The sequence below is a fragment of the Prunus dulcis genome, chromosome 6, assembly GCF_902201215.1.
Source record: "Prunus dulcis chromosome 6, ALMONDv2, whole genome shotgun sequence".
NCBI lineage: Eukaryota > Viridiplantae > Streptophyta > Magnoliopsida > Rosales > Rosaceae > Prunus > Prunus dulcis.
In genome coordinates this window covers 19037708-19056145 of record NC_047655.1, presented here as the reverse complement: position 1 = coordinate 19056145, position 18438 = coordinate 19037708, and the positions used below count along the sequence as shown (strand labels likewise).

Genomic DNA, 18438 nt, shown 5'->3' with positions numbered 1-18438 from the left:
ACTAAGTCTGTATACCGCAAAATAACAAAAACATGCAGTCAGTCAATTGCACAATGTTTGTGTGAAAGAAACTAAAAAAGACCTGCGTACAAAAAAACTAGCCAATTGTTTCAAAGATGTTACGATTATTGGAAAAGTTATATCTACTAACTACTCGACATTGTCACATGATGGATTAAGAGATAATAGATATAACACATCCATGGTTGCCAGAGGTGGAAGAGCTTCAATGTTTATTGGGATGGTCAGAAGATCTTTTCAACTTTAACTGAGGCAAATTCAGTTCATAATTCTCTTTTTGCATCAATGGCAACAATGCAGGATCTACTTTATCTTTACACAATAGATCAATTATCAATTCTGTAGTTGAAGCATCTGCAGAGAAACGCCCCTTCACCATTTGTTGAATAAGTTCCATCGCCCTTACTGTCTCATTGTTATTGATAAACCCTCGAATAATTACGTTGTAGGTCCACCCATTTGGAGAACAACCTTTCTCTTCCATTTCGATAAGCAGCTTTTCTGCTTCACTTGTTCGGCCCCCAATACAGAGTCCATTAATCATTATGTTATATGTCCTTACATCCAGTTGAAGCCCTCTTGATGATAAACTACAAAAGAGTTCCTTTGCAGATTCAATTTTTTCAGCTATGCACAAACCTTTAATAAGAATAGCGTAAATCACAATATCTACATCCACCTTCTTGCCTTCCATCTCTTTAAACAGTTGGATTGCTGTAGAAATTTGTCGGTTTTTACATAGGCCATCCAGTAGAATAGCATAAGTTTGAACATCTGGAAGTTGACCACAAGCTTGCATCTCTGAGAACAACTGTTGTGCATCACCTAATTTCCCCACTTTGCAATAACCGTCGACGAGAGTGTTATAAATAGCGATATTTGGAACCAGTCCCTTACAAGTCATTTCCCGAAGTAGCATCATGGCCTCATCCATCATCTTATGTTTACAATATCCATTTATCAATGCGCTATAACAAATAACATCAACCATCGATCCCTTGCTAAGCATTAGTTTAAAAACTTTTCTAGCCTTGCTCATTTCTCCTCGCAAACAGTAACCATCCATGAGTGAACTGTACGTAACCGTGTCAGGTTCAATACCTCTTTGAATCATCATTTCTACCACACCTTCTGCTTCCAAGACCATCCCCTCCTTACAAAGTGTGTCTACCAAGACATTGTACGTGCGCACATCTGGAAATATGCTTTTACTCACCATTTCATTCAACAACCTTTTAGCTTCTTTCCACTCGCCTAATTTGCAAACTCCATGAATCAAGGATGTATAGGTAATGACATCTGGGGCAATACCCTTGCTCATCATTTCTGATAAGAGGTTCAATGCATCATCAACTAGTTTATCCTTAAAAAGACTGTCGATGATTGTGTTATAGACAACTAAGCCAGGCTCGCAAGCTCCTTCCTCCATCTTCCTAAGCAACTGAATAGCAGCACTGTTGTTACCTTTCATGCAAAAGCCCTTTACTAGCGTGCCATAAGTAACAGCATCAGGCTGACAATTACCAGCGTTGATCATTTTATTGAAAAGTTCTGCTGCCTGAACCACTCTATTCTCGAGAAGAAAGCCGTTGATTAGAGTGGTGAAGGTAAAGACACTTGGTTCAAGACCAAGTTTGAAGAATTTTCCCAGTACAGATAAACTAAACCCCATTTGGTTTAGGTGACAATAAGAATTTATGAGAATGTTTAGGGTACAAACATCATGTCCAATTCTCGACACACCCATTTTGTTATAGAATGAGATGACAGCCGAGTAATGTTTCAATTTTGCAACTTGACCCAAGATTTTATTGAAACGGACAACAGAAGGCAGAGGGCGCATTTGAAGCATTCTATCGAACACATTGAAAGCATCCTCAACATTTGTGATTTTGGGTAAGTCTCTTTTTGGCTGCTCTAGTTGGGTTCTTGTGGATTTGATCGGTTTCGAAGGTTGAGAGTGAAAGAAAGCATAGTAATTGTTGACGAAAACGAGAAAAGTGGAGTTAAAGTGAAGACAATTCATACCTCTGCTGCTCCAGCAATAACAAGAAGAAGTAGCAGCAGTTGTAGTCCGTATCATCATCTTCAGCATCTCTGAGTAAAAGGGCGCTCAAACCTCCCTCCAAATGTTTTCCTCGAGAAAGCTCAAGTCCGTGTTATTATGAATTTACAAAATTAGTGAAACACCCATTCCTAGACATGAAACTATAAATATACCCTACACTATTTAAAACATAGAAACACACCCAAAATAAACCCAAAAATCAACAATTGTATATTTTTTAATTTAATTAATAAGATGAAATATCTTTATTACCCTTTTTAGCATTAAATTAGTGTTGGGCTTGTGTTGGGCTTGTTTTAAGTTATCGTACCTATTATGCAAATGAAATATAGTTGTTAGCTTCCAGTAAATGGTATGAACAGTTGTTAAACTGTTCATTCCTTGCAATTGAGTTGATTTCTATGACATAGTATTAACAGGGTACTTCCATGACATAGTATTAACAGATTTTTCAGAAATGGTATTAACAATGTTTTTGCAAAGGATATCGGATATCTTGCTGGGCTTTTTTGGGTTTTTTGTATGAAATGGTATTAACAATGTTTTTCTATGAAATGATATTAACATTGTTCTTCTATGACATGATATTAACAATGTATTTCTATGACATGGTATTAACAATACACTTCTATGACATGGTATTAACAATGTACTTCGGGCTTGCTGGGCTTATTTTGGGTTTTTTTTTGAGTTTTTTGTATTGGGCTTGTTTTAAGTTAATAAATGGCAGAGATGTAATTTATAGGAACTTCAACACTCATTTATTAGATAGTAAATGATTTTTGGGTGTGTTTCTAAAGTCTATTCCATATAGGGTTTTTTTATAATTTCATGTCCTATTTTGGGTATATTACTAAAGCTCCCTTATGAATTCCACAAAAACTTTCCTTTTTCTAAACTTGGATAAAACGTTCCTTACCTTTCGTTTAGGAGTCCTCATCGTTTAGTGTTGCCTATAATTTATAGGAGAATCCCTAGTTTACAAGCAAACTTTTACCATGACCCACTTTTTTTTTTTTTTTTACTCTTCATTATTGAATATACCAGTTAGTTCTTTTCTAAATTTTCTTCAGTGTTCAGTGTGTATTTCTTTTCTCTTTCGATAATTTCTGTATTTACAGTTTAATTTCAGTTTTCTAATTAGTAATGTTACAGTTTAATTTCGGTGTAATTGGTCACTTATATTATATTTAATGAACGAGTACAATTTGGGGAGGTTTGATTGAAAGAAAGAGCCACTACAACAAACTAAGATATAACGATATGTATGCTTGAAATGCTTAACAAATAAGCAGTCATAAGTAAATGTGTTTAGGATTAGATACACAGGATAATTCCTGAAGTCAATGTGTTTGACCAATCTAGATATGTTTGGAACAATCTAGCCAAAAGCGATGTAATGGTGGTTGAATTTGCCCAGGAAAACCTTTAAGGTCAGTGGAAAAAGCATTTGAAACCAGAGTGCTGGTGGAGGCAATGCCATTAAGGTCATGTTTAATCTTTGGTGAAATTTCTCATGTTTTTAATCTGTAAGCTTGGGAAGTTTTGTGCGCCTTTTCGTTACGACATTTTTTTCCTCTTTTGTCCAATGGTTTATATCCAAGTTTCTGTTTAAAAAATATATAATATGGTTTGAGAGCAGCGCAATTGAAGAAGATTTGCGAAACAATAAACGATAAAGAAAGCGACAACACCAATCATATAAAAATGCATCATGGATTATTATTAGACACTTACAGTGCCAACATCAGTATTGTTAATTACTAGTATTTTTTGCTAAAACACACACAAACAGTTGCTTGACCAAATAGGCACACATTCAAACCTCATGAAATCATCCTTGAGTTCATCCTTATATGCAGCTTCACAATTTTCTGGATGGCAGTTGGACTCTTCAGGAGAACGACATATGTGAACCCTTAACGACAATGTGTTGCATCATAGCCAAAAACGACATAATCACCAAAGCAAATACAAGTGTGAAACGCGTTGCAGCTATTCCTTCCATTCAGAATGAACAAAATTAAACTTACTTGAATGTGACTGAATGAGAGAAAGCTCTTGATGGTTTTTAGTTTAGTCAGTGTTGTCAAGTGTTTGTAATGTAACTGGTTTTTATAGGAATTGATAGGATGACTAATATGGTTCATAATGATTTGTCTTCTCTGTCTGTGATTTCATTGATTTTTTTTTTCTTCAGTCTTTTAAATCCAAATAGAAGCTATATTTGATGATATTGTAAGGATTAGTAGTGTAAGGATTGGAAATTTGTATTTTAGGCGGATTGGGAGGCATTTGAATTTCCTTGCTAATTTAGGATGTAAATGATTATCTTATTGGTTAAGGATTTATGGTTTGTTTCTAGCTTTTGGCATTGTATTTTATATTGCGTGTGAGTGGGAAAAAAAAAAATGGTTCTAGGGAGCTTTAGTTTTAAAACACAATATAGTTTACTAATTTGGAAGATATGAATACAATTTCATCTAATTAGCATAAGGCCAAAGACCAGAATGTAGTACCTAATTTTACAAAAATATCATTAAAAAATATCAAAATTACACACAATGCCACTCCTTCTAAAGCAAGCATACTATGCCACATGTCCATATCTAGCCAACGGCCGACCACCTCTGCTGATCACCACCGACAATTTAAATAATAAAAAACCAGTAACGCTTCCATGCTATACTATTGTTTTAAAAGAATTAGAAAAAAAATCAAGTATAGCCGCACGGCTATACTATTTTCTAAAGAAAAAACGAAGCAGCCCACTGTGTGAAAATCATATAGCCGGAAGGCTATACATTTTCAAAAACTTTTAAAAAAATGAGTATAGCCATGCGGCTATACTATTTTTTAGTATAAAAAAGAGGACCTTCAACCATTAGATGCCACGTGTCAACACGTCTTTTGAAAAAAAATAAAAAACATGGAGTATAGCCGTATGGCTGTACTCCTTTAAAAAATAAAAATAAAGAAGAACCTTTATCGATTAAAGCCATGTGTTTTCATAAAAAATCCTGGTATAGCCGCCCAGCTATCCTATTTAATTAAAAAATTAATAATAAAAAAGGACCCTCCTAGTTGCATTAGTTTGTACCTTTGTAGATATTAATTTGCAGCATATCCAAAGTAGATATTAATCTTCCCACTATATGAAATTTTAATATAATTTTTATAACATATGTTATTCTTATAAATAATATGTGAGAATTATTTATATAATACGTGAATTTTGTGTGTCTTACTGAAAATTTTGTACAAAATACGTGTATAAAACATTAGAAATACTTACGTTCATGTACAATACGACTATTGTATGTTAGCTTTTTAAAGAAAAGGTGAGACATGTATAGAACACGAATGTACTGTTGAAAACTACGTACCAACATATATATATATATATATATAAATATATAAAATATGCATACATATTGAAAAGACTATAGCTGCTTGTGTATACAATTTATTAAAGACAATTTTAAAAAAAAAAAAAAAAACAATAACGCTTCCATGCTATTCTATTTTTTTTTAAAAAAAAAATTAGAAAAAAATCAAATATAGCCGTACGGCTATACTATTTTCTAAAGAAAAAACAGAGCAGCCCACTGTGTGAAAATAGTACGGCCGTACGGCTATACTATTTTTTAATATAAAAAAGAGGGCCCCCAACCATTATGGGCCACGTGTCAACACATGTTTTTTTAAAAAAAAAAATTAACACATTATTTTATTTTTTATTTTTTGTAATAAAGAAGAACCTTTATCGATTAATAAGTCTCCAAAAAGATAAGAGCTCTTTGATAGACCAAGAGTACAAGACTAGTTTTTTGGGAGCTTCACTAGTATACTCAAAATAGAAGCTGAAATTATAAAAATAACCCCACATGGAATGCACTTTAGAAATATACCCAAAACTCATTTACTACCTAAGAAATTAGTGTTTAAGTTATTATAAATGACATGATTGCAATTAATCAACTTAAAAAAACTTAAATAGCACCCAAAACAAGCCCAACTCAATTTTATATTAAAAAAAAAACTCAAACAATTCATTATAAACAAAACGTCTTGAAAATCGTAGCTTCATTAACGTGTCATGTTAATTAATGACTGTAATGTTCCACACATTTACTGTTATGTTGATTAATTATTGTAATGTTCCAATATAGGATAATAACACTGCTCTGTTATGTTGATTAATGGTTGTAATGTTCCAGTCTATGGTAATAACACTGCTAGTTTCCTATGACATCCCATTTCTAATGCATGTTTACCTCATGTAATGTTCCAGTTTAGGGTAATAACACTGCTAATTTCCTATGATATCCTATTTCTAATGCATGTCTACCCTTGTAATGTTCTAGTCTAGTGTAATAACATTGCTAGTTCACTGTCATGTTGATTAATGGTTGTAATATTCCAGTTTAGGGTAATAACAATACTAGTTTCATATGACATCATATTTCTAATGCATGTCTACTCCTGTAATGTTTCAGTCTAGGGTAATAACACTGCTAGTTTCCTATGAGATTCTATTTCTAATGCATATCTACCCTTGTAATGTTCTAGTCTAGGGTAATAACACTGCTATTTCCTATGACATCCTATTTCTAATGCATGTTTACCCCTGTAATGTTCCAGTCTAGGGTAATAATACTGCTAGTTTACTGTCATGTTGATTAATGCTTGTTATGTTGCTATTTCTAATACATGTCCACCAAAAAAAAGATGAAGAAAGAACAAACCAGACCAACTCAAAACATGCCGAGCCCAGATTGTTAATACTATTATGTCATAGAAGTACATTGTTAATACTCTGTCATAAAAGTACATTAACAAAAATGAAATTCATAACTGAAATAGTAACAAAGGATAAATCGATCATCAAAGCTTAAAATACATTTCGAAATTCAACTAAAATTCGAAAAGAAATACATAATTGAAGCAAAAGATCAAAAATCTCAAGTGCAAACCAAACAACAACGACGACGACGACGACGATGATGATGACAATGACAACGACAATGTGGCGGAAGAGGAGTAGAGCTTGAAGATGAGGAGTAGAGCTAAGAGCATCTGATTGAGGTTTGTTCGAGGTCTTGAACAATCCGAAAAAGAAAAAAAAAATCAATAGAAGCACGATTTTAGAATAAGAAATCGAAGGTGAAATATTGAAACTTGTAGATTAAAGATGAAAAATATAGTTGGACATGAGACTGAGCTTTAATGGAAGCTCCTCTTGCTCCAACACTAGAGAAAACACCAACGAGAAATGAGAAAATAAATCTGATTTGGTTTTTGGCAGATTGGTTTTTTTGGCAGATTAGGTTTTTTGGCAGATTTGGGCATATTTGGTTTTATGGCATATCTGGGCAGATCTGATTTTCCTCTCTCAAATCCATAGTACAAGGACAATATAGGTATTTAACACACATAAATAAACTAAAAAACAACTATTAAATTTTAAAAAATTGACAGTTGTCAATTTTTTGGTGTGTTTATAGTTTTTAAATGGTATATGGTTTCTTCAGTCCTAATCTCTTGGACCCTGTAGTCCAAGAGATTTATGGTCACTCACCGTTGGATGTAAATTCAACGGTTCACTTATTTATGACTTGAATCGGGTAATAATCATTTATGTCATATTGCATTTATATATATCATTTTGAACCATTGGATTAATATCCAACGGTGGGTGACCACAATCTCTTGGACTCCTGTGGTCCAAGAGATCGGGACTGATGGTTTCTTTATAAGATTAGGTCTAAGATTGAGTATATAACTAAATTTCTATTCTTTCTATGTGGTACTAAGTTACTCATATATCTTATCTTTGTTTTTTTGGTCGCGCTCATATATCTTATCGAAATAGATTGCTAATTACTCTAGACACAAGCTGGCTCTGCCTATTTGGGTAAGAATATAGGACATGGTATGAGAATAACAGGACTCTCAATATAGGAAGGTCATTAAGGATTTTATTATGGGTACTCTTGTGAATTTCTTTAGAACACATTTGAAAACATTAATTATTTTGGAAATAATCACGTGGAGCCTCGTGCCTCTTTGGTCCCCACTTGCGTTCAGCTCTATTTCTACTCTTCTAAGGAAAAATATATGATTAGAGAAATAGACTTGTGCATTCATAGCAAAGATTGGAAGCAAACATATATATATATATATATATATATATATATATGGCAGTTTGTTTGGGAAATATAGAGTTATTAGGTGTAATGGTCTTTGAACTTTGTTCCGATTTGCATTTTGGTTCTTCAATTTTCAAAATCGTTTATGTGGTCCTTTAACTTCACTTTTGTTAGGACAAATGATCCTGCCGTTAAATTTGTTATATTTTTTGTTAAATACAGAAGTAAAACAGTATTTTTGTATTATTTTTTTTGCTTTGGTGAAATAAAATATCAATAAATATTATTATTATTAATATTTAGTTCAGTCTCACGAAAATAAAAGCCATGTGGCTAGTGAGATTCAAATTTTTAAAAATTTTTGAATTAATTATATATTTCTATTTTAATTCATAGAGACATTTTTACTCTTCAATTTAACAATAAAATTGATAGACTTTAACAGCAGGACCATCTTGATTAAAAAAAAAAAAAAGCGTTGAAGGACGGTGCAAATGAAAATTTTAGTTCGTGGACTAAAATGATACTGGAGCAATAGTTGGAGGACTATTGAGATTAATAACCCTTTTAGAGGAGGATACTCACCTAAAAATATAGTTTTATCTCTTGATTTCACAGAATAATAAACAGACTTTAACGGATGGACCATCTTTGACAGGACCCGACCCAATTTTCAATTTTGAAATTCGAGCCAAGTCCTGTGCGTGTCCGACACCTGGCGAATGTCGGGCACAAATGACCTTTTTACCCTTCTTGCTTCAATTTTCTTTAAAATTCCCTTAGACTTCTGCCGAAAATTCGGCAGAGTCTCCCCTGTATTTTGACCAATCCCAAAATTTTTCACCTGTTAAACAATCAATAAATTCACACCAACTGCCAGAATATCTCAAGTAACCACTCTCAACTCTAGTTTCTCAGTTTCAATCAGATATCAGAGCATTTCCTAAATTTTTCAGGGTTGTAAGGATTTTCTACAACACTCTACCTGATCTTGAGGCGCGGAAGCTATGAATGGCCCGGTGGTGGATCCCGCGTACTTCTACGGCCTGGGGCGAAAAACAGGTTGAAAATGTGAGTGGACAAAAATAATGTTCTTGAAAACAATTTTATAAACATAATAACCCCCATAAAAAAATAACTTGATAAGTAAGGCTAAAGTTCACCTGTGTTTAATATAAGGTTTTCATCTGAATATAAATATAATCGTAAGCCTATAGCTTCGTAAAACTGAACAATTATATAAAGATACAAAATGCGCAAATATCAAAGAAACTGGTTTGAAATAGCTGAAAATCATAACTGAATAAAAGAGCTGAAAATCCTTTGAAAATACCACCTATTTGTACCCCTGTCATATCCGTCAATTCCCTGGCAGGTCTCGGGCGCCACACAGTCTACCCGAGCCTCAAACTGGCGAAATCAGGGGACTATGATCAGCCTGTCTGCCGGCAGATCCTCGATGACACCAAGTCAACTCGAGTCGCTCTGGCAGGATGCAGGGGACCGTAGTCAGCCTGATCCGCAATCCTGGCAGGTCTCGGGGACACAGAGTCAGCCGAGCCGCAATCCTGGCAGGTCTCGCACCAAGTCTGCCGAGCCGCAAATCCTAGCACTCACGGTCCGAGCGTCCCCGAAACTCGTGAGGCAAAGTCAAGTGCACTGACTGAACTATAATCAGACTGGATGTCCGTAGACATCGGTCCGACTCTGGGTAATCACCAAAAGTAATGGGTACACGGTGGTTTTCTTTGAAAAAAAATTTAGAAAAACCTGATAATTCTCTGTAATCTGATAAATCTGATAAATCAGAGTTCAACTGCAAATTTTGTATCATAAACCTCAAATCTGCTGCTCAACTGAGTAATATAAAAGTAAAGACATCTTACGCTACGATTCATGGTTGGAACACTTGCTATAATACTTATTCAAGATCAAATACGAGAGTATATTCAGATAACCTTATTTATAAAAACTTATTTATATAAAATCAATATAAAATCACTTAAGAATTCTTATTTATAAGAAATTTTCTATATAAATTATTTATATAAAATCATTCATGAAAGAGAGTCCACTCACAGATGATCCGAGCAAATTTGGACTCTTTGAAGGTCTCTTCTGCAGTCCTGTCGGGCTCCTGGTGCCTGATTACCCATAAAGATTAAATTAATAAACTGCTGAATAAAAAGAATTTCAACTAAACACCCTGCCCCCGGCTCCTAAAAATACGTGTACTCGTTTCAGGTTACTCCTATGCCTACCTTAGCTTTTTAGATAGTTAGAATGGTTTTAAGAGATCCGAAGCCTTACTAAGCGATAAGCTGCCAGATCGGCCAATCTGGAACCCCGTGGGTCCACGGTCTCTGATGGCCAATCTGGGCTCCTCTGAAGGTTCTTTACAGAGGAGGAACCATGTTCTGAGGGTTTGGTCCGAAACGGACGGTCGGATTAGCCAAAATCATGTTATTGCTTAAAATCCAAACCCTAGCCCCAGGGTTTGCGATTTCGGAGTATCCGGGACTCCGATTCGCAATCCCTCGAATCCTACACGATCCTGAACTCATGTAGACTGACGTAGTCGAAATTCAGCGCGATCCAACGATTTGAAGATACTGCACCCAAGGATCGCGTGATATGAAAAATTCGTTCGGGGCTCAAACGGATTCCGAATCGAGATCCGCGAAATCCCACGTGCTCGTGACGCCACGAGGATCACAAAACTGTACAGAATTACTTCACCACCCTCGCCCACGTGCCCCAGCACGCGCGGACATATTTGGGTGTCTAAAGCGATATCGGGTGACCGAAAAATCTTGGAACCAAGACTCCAAACTCCTACCCTAGGTAAAACACCCCATTTGGAGTCACTTTTGTTCTTGGACATACCCCAAAAATGACCGGAAACAGTAGATCACAGCGGCCGAATTTCTGCCAGATTTCAAGTCGAAAATTGATCGCTTTAGAGCTAAAATCGATCGAAACTCATACATCCATCAGCTAGAACACGAAAAATAGCTGAGAAACCATACCTTACTAGATTGATTTGGTGGAGAATTGAAGGAGAAAATCGAGCTGGAAGTTCGAATACGAAAGTCGGCAACAATGGCTGATTCCGGCCAGGTTCCGGCGTCCCCGCGGCTGGTGTTGGTCGGGAAAGATCGGCGGGTGTGTCACGGTTTCGACGGTACCCACGGCGGAGATCAAGACGTCCTGTGGTGGCTGGGGCAACGACATGAAGGGGCGGAGGTCGGGGAGGAATTGCGCGGGAGGAGAGAGAAACTGACGGGGAGGAGAGAGAGAGAGAATAAATAAAAATTTGACTTTTTTCCAAATTACCGTTTTGCCCTTCGCGGTTTTTAGACCATATATTCTTCGTTATAGCTCCGATTCGGGTCTACTCCGTGTCTACGAACTCATTTCGCCGCGCTCTATGCAATGGCGTAAGCGGAATTCCTAAATTATTTCTCGATTAAAAAGTCAAAATTTTTCTCATTAAAATATGCGAGGGCAAACTTGTCTTTTTGCTAAAAGATATTTTCCTTACTTTTTAGATATTTTCTTTCTTTTTAGATATTTTGTTTTGGGTTCTTACAATCTTGGTACAAAATAAAAAATTTAAGGACGTTTCAAATGAAAATTTTAATTGATGAATCAAAATGATACTTGAACAATAATTAGAGAACCATTTAGATCATTAATTCTAATAAATATAATGTTATTTGATTTCCGCCTTAATTTTTGCTCTCATCGTTGCATTAAAATTTAGGCTGTGAGACTAGGAATTTAAACCACACATTGGAAGACAATTCAACACGACAGATAGTCAATCAAAGTCTGTAAAAGCTGCTATACAGGTACCATTTGGTCTTCCAATATAAGAAAGAAAAATGATTTGGCTGTATACTGAATCTTTCTTCTGTTTAGTCAATCCACCTTTCTCATAATAAAACAACATAAACGTTGCAAAGATTGTTTAATATTACAACTTAATTACATAAATTTTTTATCTAGTCAAAATTAATGCGTAAGCAATGACCGTGTCCTGTATTGACAGTATTGGCTTTTAGCACCCCTGCAGCTGTGAGAGTGAATCAATCATCCGACCATCTCATCCCTACATAAGTTCTTGGTCTTCCCAGAAGCACTTGACCTTATTGTCTGCTAAACGTTAAAATTTGAAAGCCGCCCCCTCCTCCTAATACTAGTAGTAAGTAATTATATAGAGAAAACAAAAAACATTGACCCCCCTTCATATTTAAATAGCCGAACTCTCTGATTAATTGTTCCGTGCTCTCTCTGGCCATTGCTGCCCAACCAATTATAAACAAGTGCCGCAAGGAGTTGCAGAATGCCAAGCAACAGTGCACTAGTGGAGGCGGAGGTTCCTTTGTTGGATGATATAGCTTCAACCGTCCGATCAAAACATGAACACAGTGATGATGAAGATCAAGGCACTCTTGCAAGGAGATCTTGGATTGAGTCAAAGAAGTTGTGGCACATAGTTGGTCCAGCAATCTTTAGCCGTGTGGCGTCTTATTCCATGCTGGTTATAACTCAAGCCTTTGCTGGTCATCTTGGTGACCTTGAGCTTGCTGCAATCTCCATTGCCAATAATGTCATAGTTGGTTTTGATTTTGGTCTCTTGGTACTTTAGTCTGTCCCTTCTGCTATTATATGTTGGAGAGTGAATGTTTTCCTACTAAATATGTCGCATGTTATGTTATTAGATTGTCGAATGTTCGAATCTCTTATGTAGCTTTTTTGTTCTAAGTTATGTTCTCTACTTTGTGTTGCCAGTTGGGGATGGCAAGTGCTTTAGAAACACTATGTGGGCAAGCTTATGGGGCCAAGAAGTACTATATGCTTGGAGTTTACATGCAAAGATCATGGATTGTTTTGTTCTTGTGCTGTATTCTGCTTTTGCCAATCTATCTGTTTGCCTCTCCATTTCTAAAGCTTTTGGGGCAACCCACAGAAGTAGCAGAGCTATCTGGGATTGTGGCCATGACCATGATTCCACTTCACTTCAGCTTTGCTTTTCAGTTCCCATTGCAGAGGTTCTTACAGAGCCAGCTCAAGACAGGCGTGATTGCTTGGGTGTCTCTGCTTGCTCTTGCAGTGCATGTGTTTGTGAGCTGGTTTTTTGTGTATAGGCTTCACTTTGGTGTGATTGGTACTGCAATTACCATAAACTTTTCTTGGTGGGTTTTGGTGTTTGGGCTTCTGGGTTACACTGTTTATGGTGGTTGCCCCTTGACTTGGGCTGGTTTCTCCATGGAAGCTTTTTCTGGTCTCTGGGAATTTACTAAACTCTCTGCTGCTTCTGGGGTTATGCTCTGGTACTCTCTCTCTCTCTCTCTCTCTCTCTCTCTCTCTCTCTCTCTCTCTCTCTCTCTCTCTCTCTCTTCCATTCTCCATGTTGGTTAATTAGTGACATTAATCTAACAAGTAATTATGTCTAATTTGTTGTTGAAATTACAGCCTGGAGAGTTGGTACTATAGAATACTGATCTTGATGACTGGGAATCTACAGAATGCAGAGATAGCTGTGGATGCTTTGTCTATATGGTAATAACAGTACATTAAAATTTCTTTTTTCCCATTTCCAATGGTCGAAAACAATAATGCACTTATCAGTTCTCTAGATGCGACTAACATCTACGTGTACAAATAAACTCTGCACATTATTGAAATAGAATTAAGTGTCCTACGTGCCAAAAGAAATAAAGACTGATTTGTCTTTTTTTGCTTGGCAGCATGACGATCAATGGCTGGGAGATGATGATTCCTCTGGCTTTTTTCGCAGGAACTGGGTAAAACCTCTTCACTATCTTTACATTTCTATGTCGTTTTCTTCTATATTCTTATGGTTCTTACTGGTGGATCCCAAACAGACCAATCGTGTCCTACCAATGTCCCAAATAGTATCTCTCTCATGATCTCAGAAAACTTCTTCTTTCTTTTTTTTTTTAAAAAATTTTTAAATTTAAATTTTTTATAAAAATAAAATGATCAAAGTATGGAAAGTAGCACTGAATATTAGGAGTATAATTATATTTGCTTTTCTGGTGTTTATACAAAAAGAATTTTCTCTCAGATAAAACTCACTAACACTCAAATTTTAAGCAGCGGGAAGCCTATTTTTATAGGCAAATTGGATGGCTTCCAACATCATCATTAAGCTTTTTGAATATATTATTTCCTTCTATTCTTTATATGGGCTTCACCACTTTCTTTACAACATTCTTGAACTTTCCCAGATTAATGTTATCTAATTTTCATTTGGATATGCATGTGAACTCATTTTTGGGTGCAACACTTTGGTTTAAATTAAAAAATGAGAAAGGGGTTTCTCACACACACGTATATACATATTATCACGGTACGATAGGGAAACCTAAACCCGATGACTCATCTCTTATTTTTATATATATAAAAAGACAAGAAAACATTATTATTAATGATAATCGTTAAGAGGACCACGAGTAGGATGGGCTTTGAGGTCACAATTTCATATTAGAAGCTAATCATGTGAAGAGCGTTTGGACCAATTTGTTCCATAAAATAATGTGAGGCCTTCTCTTATTGTAGCCATCCAAGAGTTAAAGAGCGTAACGCCTCATATGAACTAAGACGTGACAGGACAAATATATAGAACAAAACGTATATCTGTCAGATTGTAAGATTGTCTTTCTGTATATAATATTTGTCTGTCAGATTGTCAAACATACACACCCCTCAAATTTTTCTCTGGTGCCTATTCGAATTTTATTCCGAGCCTCAAATTCTTTGTTGATCATGTACTTCCACCGCATGCTCACAAATCGTACGCTATTTTATCCTGTTTTTCTTTGTTCTGCTTTATATGATAGGCCACATGAAATAGCTTTGTTCCTTATGCTGGTTTAGGGTATGTTTCGGATTACATCTGAAAGGGTTAAAAATTCTTTTGATAGTATTTAGTAGAAAAAATTAGAAATGCTTTTTAAAAGCACTTTATGGAGAAACACTTGTATGTTCTTCTTCAGGAAACACTTGAATTTCTTATGAAAATTTCAATGTTTTTATAATAAAAACGTTTTTAAGAAATGCTTATAAATATACGTGTTTTCTAGAAAAACAATCCCAAACGAGCCCTTAATTCTAAAATTAAGTTGTTTGGAATTTATAGAATTTACTAAAAATATAATTAAATATAAAATTAAATGATGAACATTCAAAATTACAATACAACTTTAAAATAAGTGGTGACTGCTAGTCCAATTAATCAATATAAAGATACGTCAAAAGACGTCCTTTCTTTTATTAAAAAATTGGGCAACATTTGTTGAATGTCTGGCTGTTTGCTCCACTTTTGTTTAAGGCGAGTAAGCACGTGAAGCTTAGTCACATAAACAAAAGATTATATTGGCCAAAGTCCTGCTATGATGCATTGACGGAATATATATGTTAGTTTGACGTGTATATTTTTTGGCCTATAAAATTAGTTTTCAAAGTTTAATTTTGAAGTTATTCTTCTGTATGCATTTGTATGTCTATTTCTCTTTTCGTGTTACAATTACTTAACTTCTGAGAATTAAATGAAGATCTCTTTTCATCTTTTAAAAATTATAGAGTACTAGAATAATTTTAATTGGTGGGTAGCTGCTCATGGTGATCATCTATGTGCTGTGTTTGTCTTTTATTGTTCTTCTGGATTTTTCTGCGGGCTCTTCCCCATGGATAAGTATTATCAATGGAGTCCCAACAATTGCAATTTCAGACGCAGTCTATGATATGTTTGTGATGTGTGATCCTGTCTTTTTCTTCCTCTGTTTATTTTTGTTCTTCTTTCTAGTTCAACATTATCACGTCTAGCAATTTTAAGAACCAATCCAAGATAGTGACCATTGAGCTTGGATGAATATTGAACGAAAATTGGTTTTGTAATTAAAATTGGTAAATGCACAAACGTGAGTTAGGCTAGTTGGCCAGGATAGTGAGTCTCTTACACTAAAGTTCGAATGTCCTCTCCGTAAATTAAATTAGTTAAAAGTAGTTTAGACTATCGCTTATATAATAAAAAAAGGTAAATGTTTATTATTCCCAACTACAATTTTTGTTGCTAGTTAATGCTTTGTGATGGAAATCAACAGAGTGAGGGTTGCAAATGAGCTTGGAGCTGGGAGTGGGAAGGGAGCCAAGTTTGCCACCAAAGTGGCAGTTGTTACATCAATTATAATTGGCCTCTTCTTCTGGCTCCTGATCATGATGTTCCACAAAGAGGTCGGCTATATATTTACAACTAGTGAAGCTGTACTCACTGAAGTCAACAGCCTCTCCCTCCTATTAGCCTTCACAATTCTCCTCAACAGTGTTCAACCAGTTCTCTCTGGTAATGTCAATGTTCCCTTATCCAATTACCTTTCAAAATCAAAATTTTTTTAATTTTTTAATTTTTATTTTTTCGCTTTCAATTTTTAAAATGGATATTTTCTGACAGATTTATTTGGTTTTTTCCGTTAACAGGAGTAGCTGTGGGGTCCGGTTGGCAATCCTATGTGGCATACATAAACTTGGGTTGCTATTATCTCATTGGGGTTCCTCTTGGGTTTTTAATGGGATGGGCTTTCCATCAAGGAGTTATGGTACGTACTATATTGTCTCATTGGGGTTCTTCTTAATTGGGTTTACATTTGTCAATTTCATTGAACTTTTTCTGTTCTTATTGCATGGAATTTGTTTTGGCATGCATAATTCTATTGTGGACTGACATTTGGTGACAAAATGAACACGATTAGGGAATTTGGGCTGGAATGATCTTTGGAGGGACAGCAGTCCAAACCTTGATATTGGCCATTATCACCATTCGATGCGACTGGGAAAAAGAGGTAGGGCCTATGGAATTCAAATCATTACTTACTTTTTGTTAATTGTGCTTTTATGCTTGTGTATACAAAATTGATCATTATATTTCTATGTTGGGCTAATTTTGCAGGCAGAGAAAGCAACCATGCACATATTGAAGTGGACAGACAAAAAATAGCAAAAACATTTATGTTCACAAGAAAAATGCTAGGCCAACCTCTATTAAGGAGGTGATATACAATATGGTATATAAATGTGGCATGCTTAGTATTTTCCTTATGAATATAATGTAGGGATTTCAACTCATATTTTATAACTAAATTGTCTCAGCAGAATGTTAACAAGACAAATATTAAGATTGTATGGAAAGAGAGAAGAGAAAGAGAAATTCTTTTCTGCAACAGCTATATTCGAAATACTATTTGTCATTCTTGTTGATTAATCCTCTTACATGTCTTCAAAGAAGCAAATGACCATTGTACTACGTTATGTGGATAAAGGTCATATAATTGAATGCTTTGTAGGTATTGTGTATGTTACAAATATATATTAAATCTTCCTCACTCAAGTTAGTTGTGGATGATTTCTTTTTAAGACATGAATTAAGCATCTCTAGGTTGAGAGGGCACGGTAATGATGGGGCAAGTACTATGCAAAGTGAGTCTAATGGTCTTAAAACACTCATTCTAAATGAGAACGAATATGTTTTTATTTTATTTTAATTGCTTTGCTCATCAACTTTAGCTAGCTTTGGCAGCTGTTGCAAAGAAACATTAAAAAAATTACTGATATATTTACCATGGTTTCTAATGTGATGAATGTTGTGAGTGCATCAGCTAAGCATCATGATATGATGAGAGAAAAAGAAAAGATCAGGTTCATCCTTTGGTACATTTGGTTCTCACACTAGCACTAGTCCTACCTGTTGCAACTGCAAATGTAGAGGGAGTATTTTCTGCTATGTTGTATACATTGAGAAAGACATTTTTAATAGTATAGATATGCAATGATTTCAAAATATATGAAAACTCGTCGAGAAGAACTGTATGCTATCTCTATTAGCTAGAACTTCTATAAAAGGAAAATTCTTGGTTCTCGAGTGTGCCCAATTGGTGGATGGGAGGTGGAAATTGTCGAGCACCTATTGCTCTTATGGTCGTGGACTAATGTTGTGTGGTTTGGTGCTCCTTCGAGCTATAGAGTTGATATGCCGGGCTTTTGTTCTGTAGACAGACGGCTCATGGGAGATTAATTTTCAGGGCATTAGCAAGCGAGACTCAACTTCTGCTTATAAGTATTAGCTTCATATGCTGGGAAATATGGAAGACTCGGTGCAATTTTATCTTCGAA

General features: G+C 35.4%; 2 protein-coding genes across 2 annotated transcripts; one reads left to right on the top strand and one right to left on the bottom strand.

Annotated features, from left to right (window-relative positions):
- Positions 1-206: 206 nt before the first annotated feature.
- On the bottom strand, positions 207-2161 carry LOC117631744 (pentatricopeptide repeat-containing protein At3g22470, mitochondrial-like). The gene has a single exon (XM_034365030.1). The coding sequence runs from the start codon at positions 2114-2116 to the stop codon at positions 227-229; it is 1890 nt and encodes a 629-aa protein (XP_034220921.1). The 5' UTR covers positions 2117-2161; the 3' UTR covers positions 207-226.
- Positions 2162-12388: 10227 nt separating this feature from the next.
- On the top strand, positions 12389-17530 carry LOC117632828 (protein DETOXIFICATION 27-like). The gene is made up of 8 exons (XM_034366422.1): positions 12389-12886; positions 13039-13580; positions 13723-13809; positions 13998-14054; positions 16377-16615; positions 16750-16868; positions 17022-17111; positions 17219-17530. Exons 1-8 carry the CDS (start codon positions 12590-12592, stop codon positions 17264-17266), a joined length of 1479 nt encoding a protein of 492 aa, XP_034222313.1. The 5' UTR covers positions 12389-12589; the 3' UTR covers positions 17267-17530.
- Positions 17531-18438: the final 908 nt, after the last annotated feature.